General features: G+C 43.9%; 1 protein-coding gene and 1 long non-coding RNA gene across 4 annotated transcripts; both read right to left on the reverse strand.

Annotated features, from left to right (window-relative positions):
• Positions 1-3,085: 3,085 nt before the first annotated feature.
• Positions 3,086-6,628, reverse strand: LOC136479790 (disease resistance protein RGA5-like). The gene is made up of 2 exons (XM_066477540.1): positions 5,802-6,628; positions 3,086-5,159 (listed from the first exon to the last, which is right to left on the reverse strand). Exons 1-2 carry the CDS (start codon positions 6,626-6,628, stop codon positions 3,086-3,088), a joined length of 2,901 nt encoding a protein of 966 aa, XP_066333637.1.
• A 1,305-nt stretch (positions 6,629-7,933) lies between these two features.
• LOC136481843 (uncharacterized) lies at positions 7,934-10,437 on the reverse strand. Of its 3 annotated transcripts, XR_010764868.1 has the most exons (4): positions 9,594-10,437; positions 8,424-8,552; positions 8,257-8,334; positions 7,934-8,169 (listed from the first exon to the last, which is right to left on the reverse strand). It is a non-coding gene; the product is annotated as an uncharacterized lncRNA (long non-coding RNA). The 3 variants fall into 3 exon arrangements; XR_010764866.1 differs by having other exon boundaries at positions 7,934-8,334; XR_010764867.1 differs by having other exon boundaries at positions 7,934-8,340.
• Between the last annotated feature and the right edge of the window lie 6,164 nt (positions 10,438-16,601).

The raw sequence follows: 16,601 nt of genomic DNA on the forward strand, positions 1-16,601 counted from the left end.
AAGGTTTCTAGTTTACTCCTTATTTGCTGCAAGCAAATTACCGGCTAAAACAATTGTATTTAATGCGATTCTTAGTTTATCAACTCAATATAAGATATCATAAAAATAAGAGCATCATTAGTATTATAGTTAGCTGCATTCAACAGCACAGATGGGGATCTACAAGCAGCAAGCATCTAATTGAACTGATGTTAAATTCCCCCAAAATTCTTAGGGCAACCATATGTCAAATTGGCTTAAACACCATTTTTAGGATTTTCCTAACACTCATTGGCTTGAACTGTTGTAGGCATGTATGATGTATCAGTATATAGCAATTACTTGCCTACTGATGAGCCCAATACTCGAGCATTGCTACAATGCAGCATGTATAAAAAAATCTTGTCAGTTCAGTCCTGTCTCACCTTGCTAAAGGCCTTTGGAACAAAGATTTTCTCTGCTTCACGTGGATAGTAGGCAAAACAATCTTCAACACTTTTATAAAAAAAAACAATCTTCAACACACTCTTAAAATCAGGTCATGTTTAACTGTTTAAGCAACAAAGCAACCCTCCAGCAAGTACAATCATCATGAATGCATACACCAGAAAAAAATCAATCAATCTTAGCAAAAGGGATAGTGTGAGCAAGAGAACCTTGACGGCACTACCATACCGTCGTTGCGATTAGGGAGGTCCTCCTGTGCGGAGCGGGCATGGGCGTAGGTGAGGAGCAGCGGGATCCAGTGTCCCAGCATGAATCTGGCCCCTCCTCACCATGAATCCGGCGCCATGGATCCAGCTGGCTGCTCCGGATGAGGAGGCTGTCCTAACGTCACAACAGACCTCGTGTGTGTCCCAGGATGACACCACGGAGGATGCGCCGCGCCGGATCTCCACCATCGGGCTCGGCTCCGGCCTCACAGGAAGGGGCGGCGGTGCCCGGGGCGGCCACCGGGGAGGGATGGTGAGCGGCGGTGCCCGGGGCCGGCGTCTGCCCATGGTCGGACGTGTGCCACGCCAGTCATGGGGAGAAGAGAGGAAGAGGGGTGGACGTGTGCTGCCAGTTCTGTGGAAGAAGAGAGTTGGGGACGGCGGCTGTGGTGGAGCTGAGGCGGGTGCGGGTGTGAGAGCGAAGAGGAGTTAGGGTTGTGGATGGCATGCTGCACACGAGCTATGCGAACCGTCGATGGTTGGATCCATGGTGAAGGAAACGTTTGGTGCTAGACGGGCCTGCGAAAATTACGTCCGATCTTGAACTCCTGGCCCAAGCTAAAGTTACCGGACGTAATAGCACTTTCATATTTAACTTTTTTATTTTTTTATTTTAAGTAAAGTTAATAATGTTAACAATTGCATTTGCAAGATTAACGCGATACTTCAATTTTATGGGTTGCACATAAACTCGACTACATAAACAATGTTGTTATGATTTTTCGAGGAGTTAGTTTAAGGCTGCTTCTTTGGGTCTGCGCGCCCCTAGTTCAAGCCCTCATTGGCTTTTTTCAGTATATCGGCAATAAACTTTAATTGATAAAAAAGAAACTGCAACAAGTAACATAATGTGATCATAGCCTAGTGATTTGTCTGCTACTTGTGGTCTTCGAGATCCCGCGTTTGAGCCCGGCGTTGGATCTTTTTTATGTTAATATTAATATTAAATTCTACGCATCCACACCTGCTACTAGTGTTAATCTACGGCAACACCAAGTGTGGCACTGAGATGGTTGGGCCTATGTAAGCACGGTGTGTGAGCTAGGTGGGGGGCCACTTCTTTTTGGCGACAGACAGATGGACGATGGTACACCTCTTTTTAACTGTACACGTGGGCCGGCTAAAATATGCGCGCGAGGTCGATGTAAGCTGGGCGCCGGAGCTCAATGTAAGTGGCGCGCTCGAGCTAGGTGGGGCCCACTTATTTTTTAGCGACAGACAGAGGGACGGTATACATATGTTTAGCGACAGACAGTTCAACGCTAAATATGAATACCTATAGCGGCAGACACTAAATGGCTAAATCAGGATTTAGCGTAAGATGGTCTCTAAGTTATCTTTAGCGTCAGATCATCCATCGCCAAATATAATTTTTAGCGTCAGATGTCTGACGGTGAAGCGGTGTTGTGGTGTAGTGGGCGGCTAGGCTCGAGTGCGGTGTTAGCGGGTGCAGTCTCCAGTACCCGGACCCAATAAGAAACATCGGACCCAATATGAAACAAACCCGACGCAGGAATCTTCAAGACCTTCCAACGGACAGAGCGTCGCCTGAAACATGCTCAGATTTCAGGCGACTGCACAATAGGAAAAGTAAAAAAAAATATCTAATTACTTACCAAATTTCAGTCAGCATGTCACGTAATAAGTGAACACAAAGCTCTATAACTGTACTACGAAGTCTCAAACATTTTTTGTCTTCCCATTGGATGTCTGCAGCAGCAGTGGTCGGCGGCTCTAGGACACACGGATAAGTAATAGCAGTTCCAAGTGCACAAGAGACGGGAGATCGCCGGTCGCCCTCGGCACGCCAGATCAAAGACGTTACGTGAATGAACTAATGAAGCACCAGCACAATTACTTAGATACCCTTCTTAACATTAAAGCACTTATAGTTAGTCTCAACGGTTCATTAATGATCAAAGGGGAGGAACCACAGTTTGCCCTCAAGCACCGTAATACATGTCACTAATAATTAACAGAACAGTCACCGATGTATTCTACTCAGGCTTAAAATAACGTTCCACATGACACAAAAATTTGGGAGTTACGTTACAAATACTGATCGATCTTAATTTGGAAACAAATACAATAATGAACCATGTGACGGATGAACTCAATGCATAAAAAAGAAGACTAGAATTTCTAAAATAAAATAAAGTGTCGTACCAGACAAAACTACGCAAGCAAACCTATCTAGGCATTGTCAGAACTAAAAGCCACATAGCAATTGGAACAACCAGTTTAAGCTCCCTGAAAGACTGAGATAGCCATCAACCAGCGGTGCCGCCTGCCACCCGAGAGGTCGAATTTGCCTTGTTCAATTCCTACATACTCCGTACGTACCTAAAAACGGAAAAACATATGATAATTGGTGGTCATACTTATTCTCCACATCATCTGCTGCGCCTGCTGCTATGGCATGGTACTACTATGGCATGGTCGGATGGACGCCTGCTGCGCCCCTGAGCCATCCAATCTTGAAGAATTCTTTGGATCTTGAGTACGGGACGGTTGGGATGGACGGCTGCTGCGCCCCTGATGTCATCCTCCAAAGCCTCCACCTCGTCTGCAACAGCAGCGTCGCATTTAATATCTATAGCCAGATGTTTGAGCCCTGCCAGGTTCTGCAACCCAAGGACGAGGCCACCTTCCCCAAACTTGAACTGGCACCGTGCCATCAGTTCCAGCTTGAGCCTTTGGAGCTTTGGCATGGCTCCCGGCTCAAACTCCAATGCCACCTCACGGCTGTTACTGAGCAAATTAAACTTGATCAAACGCTGGAATCCTTGTCTGCTGATTGCATGCCTTGCGTAGACGATGCAATTTAAGTCATTGGATAAGGTAACAGTAAGAGAGAGCAGCATGGGTAAACTTGCTAGAATATTTATTCCTTCCTTGCCTGCTTCACCACGAACAAAAATGCGGAGGCGGGTCAGGTTGACTAGTGAGCTAATTTGAGGGCCCACCCTATTTAAGTTATGTGTATCAAGAAGAAGCATTTGAAGCGGTGGTGGAGTAGGGACACACGAAGCCATGAATGAACATGTGGCATCAGGATCACTCTGCCACACACGTAGTCCTCGCAGGTGCCTGAACAGCCTGGAGAGCGTTGAGATACATGCTTCCTTGTGGTCCTTCATATCACGTAATTCAGTAGAGCATGGCCAATCAATTTCAAGTAATTTCAGATTGGTCAGATCACCGAGTCCTTGGATAAACTTTACAGATTGAATACCCAAATCGATCCTTGATAGCTCTTCCAATGCCTGCAGATTTCTGATTCCATCGGGTAGACGCACCAAACGAAGGAGATGAAGACGCACTAGCTTCTGCAACTGGATAATACTTGCTGGTAGCTTTTGAAGACAGTGCCATCTCACATCTAGTGTCTCCAGATGTTGCAGCTTTTCTATATCTTGTGAAAGCTTGCCGACCAAAGGATAATTGTGTAACCTCAAGTACTTCAACTGACCTAAACTTTTGACATGTCCAAGAGGGCATTCACAATATTCAACTTCAATATTCAGCACTCGCAAGACTTGGCTGTTTAAGAACTCTGTGGCATGCTTATTAACTAGAACTGAATTTGAGCCAAAGATATTGATGGATCGGATGTGAGCTCCATTTTTTATTGTCTTGGCAATCTCTTCCGCCCGGGAAGAAATGTCTTTTTGGATGGATAGACGGCGAATCTTGTTCGAATAATAATTTTTAGAAAAACCATTACCATTCCATATAGTAACAAAGTTGTCCTCCACGGCCTTTGATACAATGAACTCAAGTATGACATCATGAACTCTGCACTGTTTCACTGTTGCGCCGTGTCCCCCAACCTTGGTTGGCTGCACCAAACTTCTATTGATGAGCTCATTCAAGTAACTTCTCCCTAGCTGCTCCATACTTTCCCTGTCCTGTCCAGGAATCAGTCCTTCGGCTACCCATAGCAATATCAACTGTCGGCAATCAATGGGATAATCCTCTGGAAACACACTCAGATATAGCAAACAGCTCTTTAGATGGTGAGGAAGGTCAACGTAACTCAGCAGCAGAATTCTTTTCATCTTATCAATGGGAGAATCTTTGTCAACTACAGCAGCAATAGACCTCAATACATTGACCCAGACTTCCACTGCTTTGCTTCTGTTTGCTAATAAACCAGCTATACTGATTATGGCTAGTGGTAAGCCGCAACATTTCTTTAAAATATCATCGGATACTTTCCTCAAATCTGGGTGGCAATCATCACCGGACAAAAATAGCCTCTTAAAGAATAATCTTTGGGAGTCCTCATGACTAAGGGGCTTTGCTTGATACATTTGTGCAGCAATACCAGTACAACAAGATTTGGCTACTGCTTCAATGCGTGTTGTAGTAATAATTCTGCTTCCATTGTCATTGACAGGTAAGGCAGATCGTACAAGCTCCCATGCTGATACACTCCAGATATCATCAATCAAGATGAAGTACCTGCATACGTTGGTTGTGGAATCACATTATTAATTATGTAAGGCAAACCATGAATTGAAGCGTATTCCAGTGAAGTTAAAGATGTCGGAGAAATGTAAGATGGATCGTAGTGGCACACTTTTTTATCAGTAATTATTACACATGAGAAATGCAGTCTGTAAACTACCATTATTTAAAAAATATGTTACAACCTCCAAAATGGTAAGTGCCGCATTAGAACACCTAGAGACCCACTCAAAGACATGATGCATTCAGTTCAAAAACTGAGTTGCAAAATGAGATTTTTATGGATATTTAGAATTCTGGTCATATTTTCCAAGAAGTAATTTTATTGAATATGGATTATATGGTGTAAAGTAATTTTTTTACCAAAATGATGCACAGTTGACTTGAGTTTGTTCATTGTTGCAACATCTTAATGATGACATTTGATAGATATGCTGAGCCATTGAAGTATCTGAGGTAATTTTATGCTGTCAAGTTCATTAGGCCAGGAAAAAATGAATCATTTTTAAAAATTCCCAGAAAATTTCATAAATGGCCTAATAATTAGGTGAGCTCATGTGATGAACAAATATTGCACGACATTATTCTAGCTAGATGAACTGGTTAACTATTAGAAAAAGAAATAATATTGATTACCTCTTGTCCTTTAAGCATTCTTTCACTGTGCGGATGAGCTGCTCAACTGTCTCTAACATCTGTGACTGGTCAAAATGGCTCTTGCTTATTTGAGACAATATATCTCTAAGAAGTTTCTTCATATCTGGAGTTTGTGATACAGACACAAAAGCCCGGCTATCAAAAGCAGCTTCAGTGATTTTGTGGTACACCTCCATGGCGAGAGTGGTCTTCCCCTGTCCACCTATCCCATAGATGGACACCACCTTGTGCTCCTTGTCTTCACATCTCAATAAGCTGATGATCTCCTCACAAGGAGCATCGATTCCAACAAGATCCCTGGCCTCCTGAAAGAGTGCAGGTGCTCGAGGATCCAACATCACTGGCTGAGATGAAGAGGCGAGGAGACATTGATTAATGTTGCAGTAGCGTTTCCCCCGCTCGCTCTGCTCGCTCACGAGCCTCTTGAGTCGTCGGATCTCCTCTGCTATTTCTCTGTCCTTGAACAACGTTTTCACCATTTGAATGGCCTTGTGCACGAAGTTGGCCGTGGAACCTCCATCTCCATGGCTGTGATTGAGCACAAAACGGTCGATGCAATCCTCAATATCGTAGGACAGCTCACGCACCTTGCTCCTCCAGTCTTTGGCGAGTGGATCGATCTGGTCGTCGTCCTTGTCTTCGAGCATCAGCAGCATGGCTTCCATGGTGCGCAGCTCGTCTTGCAGGGACCGGATCCCTTGCTTGACGTCTCTGGCGAGGTTGTACTTGTCGGTGAGCATGGCGGCCAGCTTGTCGATGACAGAGCCCAACACACCCGTGGCGGTGCTCGAGATCATTTCAGCCATCTTGACTCGCGACTACTGGCTGAGTGAAATGCTAGCTAGCTTGTGCGGTGGTATGAGAGAGGATAGGTGATTCAGTTCTCAGGTTAAAGTGGGGCAAACAACAACGCATCTCATTAGTTAAATATATAATGGGATTCGATTCTATTTCTACGGCTGAGCACTGGGAACGACACGAAGTTTCCTTCCACTTTCCTCCGTAACCACTTTCTTCCACCAACTCTCTCTCTCTCTCTCTCTCAGTTTTTCTATTTCGGCCAGGCCATCTCAATCCGCAAGCCATGTGACGATAAGTGCTGCTGTGCTGGCCGACGTGCAACTTGCGATGTCACGCCAGGAAGTAAAAACAATATTCAACTGGTTGAAGACCAAGCAAACCCCGATATCGTAGGATAGCTCACGATATCCATGGTGCTCAGCTCGTGTCGCAGGAAGCAGATCCCGCGCTCGACTTTTTTGGCGAGCTGGTATTCTCGGTGAGCATGGCGGCCAGCTTGGCGATGACGGAGCCGAACACGCTCGTGGCGGCGTTCGCCATCACTTCGGCCATCTGGACTCGCAGAGGCAGAGCACTCGCTCTCAGTGAAATGCTAGCTACCTTGTGTGGGGTGATGTGGTGGTGAAATCACTACTGGAGGCCGCGGCTTTGCCGAGTGTTTTTACACTCGGCAAAAGAGCCCTTTGCACTCGGCAAAGGCTTTGCCGAGTGTAGCACTCGGCAAAGTCCGCTCGGCAAAATTTTTCTCGGCAAAGGGTCTTTGCCGAGTGCTTTTTATCGGGGCACTCGGCAAAATAAAAAAAAATTTGCCGAGTGCTTGGGGCGGCACTCGGCAAAATATTTTCGGCCGTTGCGGTGCCGGCCGTTAACGGTTATTTTGCCGAGTGCCCGACCCAGCACTCGGCAAAAAAAATATTTATTTTTTTTAAAAATTACTTTGCCGAGTGCCCCAGCCCAGACACTCGGCAAAGTTTTTTTTTAATAATTTCTTTGCCGAGTGCCCCTGTTTAGGCACTCGGCAAAGAATTTCTGTATTTTTTTAAAAAAAATACTTTGCCGAGTGCCGCGGCGAGGCACTCGGCAAAGAAATTATATATATTTTTTTTTTGAAAAATCTTTGCCGAGTGCCTTGCCCATGGCACTCGGCAAAGACCCCGAGAATTGCAAAAAAAAAAAAATTACATTCCATTGTAACAGACAATATATATATATATATATATATATATATATATATATATATATATATATTGTATATATATATATTGTCTGTTACAACAACGGCACGAAGGCCGACAATCCCAACGGCACAAAGGCCGAAAATCACAACGGCACGAAGGCCGACAATCCCAACGGCACGAACGCATTAAACTTTCATACTCACAGGAGTGAAGTGTCGAACCGGAGCTGGAGCTGGCAACTGCACTTGGACACCCGATGCTTGCCCGATGGTTTGCATGATCTGATACATGTCCGCCATCTGCTTCTTCGTGGCCTCCAGCTCTGCGGTCAGGTGCGCTTGCGTCTCCCTTGTCTCTGCCAGCTCGGCCTGCAGTGTTTCAATCACATGTTTCAGTATTGCAAATCTGATCAATGTGTGTAACGTTCAATGTACGACGAGTGAAACCGGAATTACCTAAAGTTCGTCGACCCGCGACAGTGTTGAATTTTTTTTTTAAAAAAAAATCTTTGCAACTTGTGTACGATTAAATTTCTGCAGCTTGTGTACGATTCAAGAAGAAATTATATTTGTTGGTGCACATGACACAAATTTTTTTTGAGTAGAAAGAGATACTTGCAGACCTCTATACTATAGCAAAGGTTTACTGAAGGTTCTAAAATCTTTAGGGACATCAGTGGGATTCACAGCACAGCAGTGTGATTCACAGGTCCATCTAGAGGCACAAGGTGCCTCCCATACAGTGTTGCCCACTTGCAAAGGAAAAAAAGAAAAACACAAATGTACTTACATTATTTTTCAGCACTTGTCATGAGATAGATATAAGCAAAGCAGTAAAGTAATCCATCACTCCAATAATGACTAATTACTAATTAATATGCTCTTCAGACCTCAATTGGCCAGGTTCTTAAAAAATGTAATAAAGAAAGAGGAGCCTATAGATGTAGGCGAGGGAAAAAAATGTACTCTTTACAGCATCCACCTATGCCAGAAGCTAAGTAAAATCAGCACCAGGGCCAAGATATTGTAAGAGAGCAGTCGGAATTGGTACCCTGCTCCCTGCAGTTGTGAACTAAAGGCTGCCAATATTTGTCGTTTCAACAACTGACTCACGTGGTGACATCTATCAAAATGAGGAACAACGAAAGAAGTAGCAATTTTTGAGCAGTGATCCATGTTGTTATAATTGTACTGCAACCAACTGTAACTTTATAAGAACTTGATTGCTTTCTCACTAACTCAAGTCATACTTCTGTCTACTACCCTTTTTGTCAAGCCAAGTTCCAAATTGTGTCTTGGAGATGAAAAAAATAAATAAAGATGGTGACAGTCAATGGTGGTGGTACAAAATCCATGTGGAAAGCATAAAGCATACGCAAATGAATCATTTTCAGTGAATGCAAAAATGATAGTGCCATGGGATGATACAGTCAGACTTACAAAATTCACGCCAAGGAAAGAAAGAGCTGATTACACATTTTTAATATAATTTGATGGAGTGAAAGTAACAACTATCAAACCATGTGGGCTTCACAAATCACACACATCTATCTTTTTGCTTGACTTGCAGTATTTATATGGGCGTCAGAAGTTCATGTATTGAAAATTAAGAATCCATCCTGCACTATAATCTCACCTTATAACAACATAGGACGCGGTCTCAGTTGCAGTGTTTTACATCGCGGAGTTAACCATGGGGCTTATAAAGTTCAGATGCACAACTAACATCTAGGGCAGCTAACTCAGGTAGATACATACACCTGTGTATCCATCAGATTGTTTTGACTACTTACAGCAAGGTGGGCAGAGGTTGAAAGTCATGCACTTAAGTGTCCAACACAGCAGCTACATAAATGAGGTATGCAAAAACTCAGATTTCCAATACCAGTTCACAAATTTAGATAACTGATGCAGCCCTGAAGTCAATGCTGCGACACAGCTAAATTCATATGGTTCTACTTGTGACAGCACATCCATATATTCAGAACACAAGAACTTATGCTCAATTAAATAGATCAATATAAGAGGGGATCTGGAGTCGATAGGTCGGATCACCCACCCCGGCAAGTAATCTGGGAAACCGCAGAAGCCCTAAGTCGAACAGGGAATTCAATTTCAATCCAACCATGCAACGTTTTGGAGATCCTACCAGCAAAAAAGAGAAGGTGAGACGAATTCGACCTGAGTCCAGTCCAATTCCTGCTCCGCTCAACACCGACCCAGCACCAGCGGATCGACGCGAGGAGGCGATGGCGCTGCGACGGACTGGGCGCCGTGCTGGGATCCGGTGGGCGGGGGAACGTGCTCGGCGGAGGAGAAGAGGCAGCACCCGTCGGCCGGTCGATGGCCTCGCCTCGCCGCCGCGTGGAGGGGGTTGGTGGCCTCGCCGCGCCGCCGCGTGGGGAGCAGGGGAGCCGCGTCGCCGCGTGCTGGCCGTTCAGTGGCCTCGCGCAGTCGCGCGCGCCGCTGTGTGGAGCTCGTTGGTGTCCTCGCCGCGTGGGGAGCAGCCGAGCAGGAGAGCCGCGCCATCGCGTCCCGGCCGGTTGGTGGCCTCGCGCGCGTGGCCGCGTGGGGAGCAGGGGAGCCGCGCCGCAGGGAGCTGGTGGGGAGGAGGTGCGCCGGCGTGGCCGCGGAGGGGAGTCGAGGGCGGGGGCGGGCGCGGCGGTGGCTGTGGTGGGCGCGGGGGCGAGTGGGCGTGGCTGGGGGCGTTTTTTAGGGTTGGGCCGCGCGGGGTTGGGCCGGTGGGCTTTTACTCGGCAATTTTTTTTTAAATCAACTTTGCCGAGTGCCCCCTGGGCCGGCACTCGGCAAAGCCCACTTCGCCGAGTGCCCCCCATGGTACTCGGCAATTTTTTTTTTATTTTGGGCCCAAATTTTTTTTCTGGGGCCTTGTGACAGTATTTCAAACTCTATTTTAAAATTTGGGGCAATTTTGACTTTTTTTTGATATATTTCATTAGTTTATTTCGTTTTGTCGAATTTTTCGGGATATTTCAAATTTAAACTGCAGGTACATGGAATAATGGACTTTGGTCATCCAAAAATTGATACTCATGATATTGAGGGTATGTTTAGGCCGTATCCAGGAACTCACATGAAATCTCGAGCATCTCGTTGACGTAACATGTCGAGGTACTTGCCGGAAATGTGATTTTAAATTATATAAAATGCAAACGAAGTCCGAAAATCACGAAATTTGTCGAGGCATCGTGTTATCACATGTGGAGGCTTTGGTAAAAAATTGAGAAGGTTTCGAGCAAGTTGTGACGTCGGATGCCAAAAACCCAGACATCTCCACATGTGATCACAGCCTCCACACGTGTCTAAACATTCGATGTGATAGAAAATTTAGGACCGCATTATTCGTCGAGACACGATATTCCTAAAGACACGAATTTGCGCCGGGAACGACACGAAGTTTCCTACCACTTTCCTCCGTAACCACTTTCTTCCACCAACTCTCGCTCACTCAGTTTTTATATTTCGGCCAGCCATCTCAATCCGCAAGCCATGTGACGATCAGTGCTGCTGTGCTGGCCTACGGTGGCGATTTTTTTTAACACTTTTTTAAACTAATTTTTTATTTTCAAAACTAATACTTTTGGCTGCGCCTATTGTCATATCCCATCGAAACGCCTGTATTGCTAGCATGGTGTTCAGTTCTAGTCCACAACAGTGCACACCACCTTCTTCCACAGATCACAGAAAGACAGCAGAAACCTGTGCAGAGACGGGCGGGCGGGCGGGCTGTTTACCGGGCTCTGCCGGTGGCGCGGCGGACCTGCCACGTCATCAGTCAGTGTCCCCGGTCTTTGCCACGTTATTCTTCTACCGTGTCAATATGCATGGTGCGGCATAGGCTTTCGTCGCGCCATGGCAATAGGCGCGGCCAAAAGTGTTAGTTTTGAAAATAAAAAACAAATAGTGTTAGATTTAAAATTAGTTTACAAAAAGTGTTAAAAATAAAAAAAAATCACGGTGGCCGGCGCGCAACTTGTGGTGTCATGCGAGGAAGTAAAAACAATATTCAATTGGTTGAAGACCAAGCAAACCCCGATATCGTAGGATAGCTCACGCACCTTGTTCCTCCGGTCTTTGGTGAGTGGATCGATCTGGCCGTCGTCCTTGTCTGCGAGCCTTTGCAGCACGGCGTCCATGGCGCTCAGCCCGTCTTTCAGGAAGCAGATCCCGCGCTCCACGTCTCTGGTGAGCTGGTACTTCTCGCCGAGCAAGGCGGCCAGCTTGCCGATGATGGAGCCCATCACGCCCGTCAATGCACCAGAAAGCAACAAAGGAGCCGCGTCAATCAGAGACGGTAAGTCAGCCACCGTCGCTAAAGTAGTACTGACGGGTGACATAAAGAATCATCTCTGAAATATTAGTCTACAGCCGCACAACCAATATAATCTCTGATGACATAATATCCGAGACGCGTCTTACTATAAGCCGTCTCTAATATATCAAAGACACGCGTCCTTGAGGCCCGTCTGTTCTATAAAATATATCAGAGACGGTTTATTATTCAGAGATGCGGATCTTTTGTTACTAGTCTGCTCTAAAATACATATTAGAGACGGCTAGAAATTCAGAGATGGTTTTAATTGTAGCCCGTCTATTTTCAATAAAATATCACTGTCGTAAGGAATATCCCCGTCTGTGTGCTACTGTAGCAGTGACGCGCGCATATTACACCCCATCAGTGTCGAATCAAAGATGGCTTTCTCCTTACTAGATATCGATCTAAGGCCATAGCACGGCCGGCCAGCTTATTGTGTCCTCTCTCGCGAGCACTATTACTCTGACCTATTGCCGCTCGGGTATGTCCGTCCAATTAGTCGACGCTCTAGCTATTAGATCGATCCCCTATCGACCTAGCTAGCCTCTGGATATGTGCAGTGTGCCATCGTTTTGGTGCGTGGGGTGCCGGCGGTAGCGCGCGGAATTAGCTAGCTAGCTTGCTAGGTCTCCCGCCGGCAGTCGGCTATGGGTCGCCCGCACCGGCCGTCGATCGATCGAGCTTATAGGTATACCCCTACTCAATCTCTGCTAGCTGCGCATGCCTCGGCTCTCTTGCAAATCGATATTATATTGTTCCCCTTCTTTAGTAGGTCTAATATCCTAATTAAGATTTTGCTGCTATATATATATATATATATATATATAGAGAGAGAGAGAGAGAGAGACACCTGGTCTCTCTCGGTCGACGCTCTTCAACGTGCTTATTCAGGTTTCTAGCAATAATTAACTACTTGTATAGTTAATAATATAATCAAATGATTGATTAATTGTGAGATGCACATAGATATATATGTATGCATACTGACACAGGTTTGTATATATATTGAACATTTAATTTTGTTGTAGATGGATGACCGTACGTGGATGTATCTGAAGAACCGTACCTGTGATCAGTATTTGCAGGGTCTCAAGTCATTCATTACAACAGCAGAGGTGGATATGTCGACTCACTGCAACTACTGCTATGTGGTGTCCATGCAAACATTGTAGGAATAACAAGAAATACTCCAGCTCATGTACGGTCCATGCACACCTGATCATTCGTGGTTTCATGGATGACTATCGATATTGGAACAAGCATGGCGAGGGAGGCGTTAACGATCGAGACGTGCAGGACAGCCATATGGACGACATGAATGAGAAGGGGAAACTATTGGGAATCCAAGAAACTATTGCCTCATTCCTGATGTCGCGACTCTCAAGGCATGAATGAGAAGGGAAATTTACTTTGGACTTATGCGGGTTTGTAAACATTGATCTTGTGAGACATGTGTTGCAGTTGGTTACTTAATTAGCCAGTATGTTTATTTATCTGTGCACAATTATAACTACTTTACTGATGAGAAATTCATGACCATCCTATGATGAGCATATAAAGAGACATGGATTTGCATTCTAACACGTATGTGATAAGCATCGTTAGAGACACGTTCTACAAGAAACCTGTCTCTAATGCAAGCATATTGCAGTCACGCCTGAACGTACTGTATCAAAACTGAGACGGGCTCCATTAACGCTAATGTCTCTGTTTGAGCAATATCAGAGACGGCGCTTGAGCAATATCCGTTAGTAGACTAAGCAGGCCACAGACATTTGTGTTCGGTACCGTCACTAATTGTGAAAAATCAGAGATGGTTTCTTTTAGGCAACCGTGTGTATTATTCTTATGACAGACGGTAGTGCCTAGGAGCCTTCGCTATCTGTTACATATCACAGACGGTTTGTGGTTATTAACCATCACTCTTAAGTACTTATCAGAGATGGGTAATGCCTTAGGAGTCGTCACTATTTGTTACATATCAGAGACGGTTTCTGGTTTTCAACCGTCTCTTTTATGTACTTATCTGAGACGGTTGTGCACCCATCACTAGTACTGTCCACAACACAGCTTTGTTTCCCGTCACTAAGTGACATCTATGTGGGGTGCTAGCTTAGCTAGCTAGCATGCTCCGTTCGCTTCTCTTATAATCCGTCTTTTTCAGCTTGTTTTTTCAGCCGGAACAGTGTTTTTCTCTCACAACTAATTAGGTGGAACAATGTTTCGGCTTGTTTTTTCAGCGAAGTGAACGGGGCGAATTGCTCGCAGATGGTGGCACAAATAATTGGGATTCTATTTCTGCGTGTGAGCACTGGGAACGACACGAAGTTTCCTTCCACTTTCCTCCGTAACCACTTTCCTTTCACCAACTCTCCCTCCGTTTTTCTATTTCGGCTGGGCCACCTTTGTCCGTGTGACGAGTGGTGGTGGCCGGCGGGCAACTTGGCCATGCGATGCCACGCCAGGAAGTAAAAACAATTTCAACTGGTTGAAGACTAATAATAAGTAAAGCACGAACCGAGCTCTCGAGTCCTGAGTCCTGGCCATGCCCCGTCGTCGTCTAGTTCTAGTAGTAATTAACTATCTGGTCCCTTCATTCTCACTAACGCGCAAACCAAAGTTGTGCTTGTCTGCGTATGGGAGAAGACACACAACACTACAACACAGATGAGCCATAGCCGGCCAATCTGGGTAGGATGGCCTGTGCGAACGACTTCTTAATAGAATTTGAGCATAACATACGGCATGATTGATTATATTATATTTGGATAATTATAACTCAGATTATAAACAGGACTATTATAATCTATTTATGGGTTATTATAATCTAGGTCGTTTAGATTTAATTCAGATTATAAAAGTAGATGGAGAAATCAATAGATTTAAGCCAGAAAATTGGTCGATGGTCGCTATAGAGAGTTTCTGCAGATAGATGCACTGAAAGCGCATGGACATAGGGCAAGTATAATCCAATAAATCAACAATACTACTTGTGAAATTGTTTTCAAATAGAAAACAATAAATGTTATAGTGAGAAACTGGCTACTTGTGCAGGGTTAGCAACTCCAAAGATTGGCAATTTATAGAAATAGAGATTTTAGTGAACAAATACCCTCTAACAGTCTCTTCAATTGAACATGCAAATATAAAAATCCACTATTCTGGATTTCTCGCTAGCCAAAGATTGGGAGCATGTATGGCTCTCTGGAATGCGCACAAGATATAGAAAAGGTATTAGAGGGTACAAAGATATAGAAAACGATTTTACTCAAATGACGATTTAGAGAGAAAATTTTAGAAACTCTTGGAGATGCTCTAAGGGTGAAAATCAGATGGTTATTTCCTGATATCCATGTCTTTGAAGGGTTTAGATACTAAATGGATAATTCATATATCTAATATTCATGCCATGTTTAAATGTAAATACTATCCTTATCATTTTGAATTTAATATAGGGTGAAAATCAATATTCGATACATTTGACACTATCCTTATCATTTTGAATTTAATATAAAAAATAAATACAAGTACTCATAGCCATATCATATCCACTTGTATTCTATCAGTTTTCATCCGACCTTTATACTTTACTTTGATCTTCCTGTTTCATAAATGTACATGTGAGCGACAGTCTAATTTTCAACCTAGACTACGTAACCGAATAAATCCGGTCATCTGACCGGTTTCGAAGATGGTTTTCTATTTTAAAAAAATAAAAATATAGTTTAATCTCAAAAAACAATTTATTTAAATCAGAAAAATATGAAACTAGTACCGGTTTTCCTGTAAAATGCTTATCTATCTGTTGGTGCTCTATGTCGTGATATTTGAATGTTATTTGTTTTAAATAAGTAATGAGCACGACCACAAGCAATAAAGGAATAGAAAAAGAAAGAATTCTTCAAATAAATCTGAATAGATCACAAACACATATAAAGTATTTAAAAAAATGCTGCTACTTCCACATTTGCTTGAATTAAAAGAATTTAGTGATGAATTTTTAGGTATTAAACTATTATTATTATTATTATTATTATTATTATTATTATTATTATTATTATTAAATTTAAAACCACATTTGAAGCTAGCAAGAGTGCTAAAACCATGCGCCTATGTCCCTTTTGTGATTTGTTCCTCCTCAATAGTGAATTATTCCTTCTATCTACCCTCTCCTATCCACCAATCCCATCCCCATCCCTCCCCTCGACCACGAACCCATCCCTATGGTGGCAGCTCATGTGACCATGAGGAAGCAGAGATGCTTGTCTACTACAAAAGGAATTTTCATATGATGTATTTTTATTTATTTATAGAGGCTTGCGGCCGACTGTCTTTGTCAAATGATATCTTTAAATTTAGAGAAATAACTTCATGGAGAATTGAGACATGTTCTTGCTTTGGCTTTTGTATGTCATGCATCAAATGAGATCATTTATGTTTAGAAAGGTAGTGTCATGACATGTTT

This window comes from Miscanthus floridulus, chromosome 9 (assembly GCF_019320115.1).
Source record: "Miscanthus floridulus cultivar M001 chromosome 9, ASM1932011v1, whole genome shotgun sequence".
Taxonomy (NCBI): Eukaryota; Viridiplantae; Streptophyta; class Magnoliopsida; order Poales; family Poaceae; genus Miscanthus; species Miscanthus floridulus.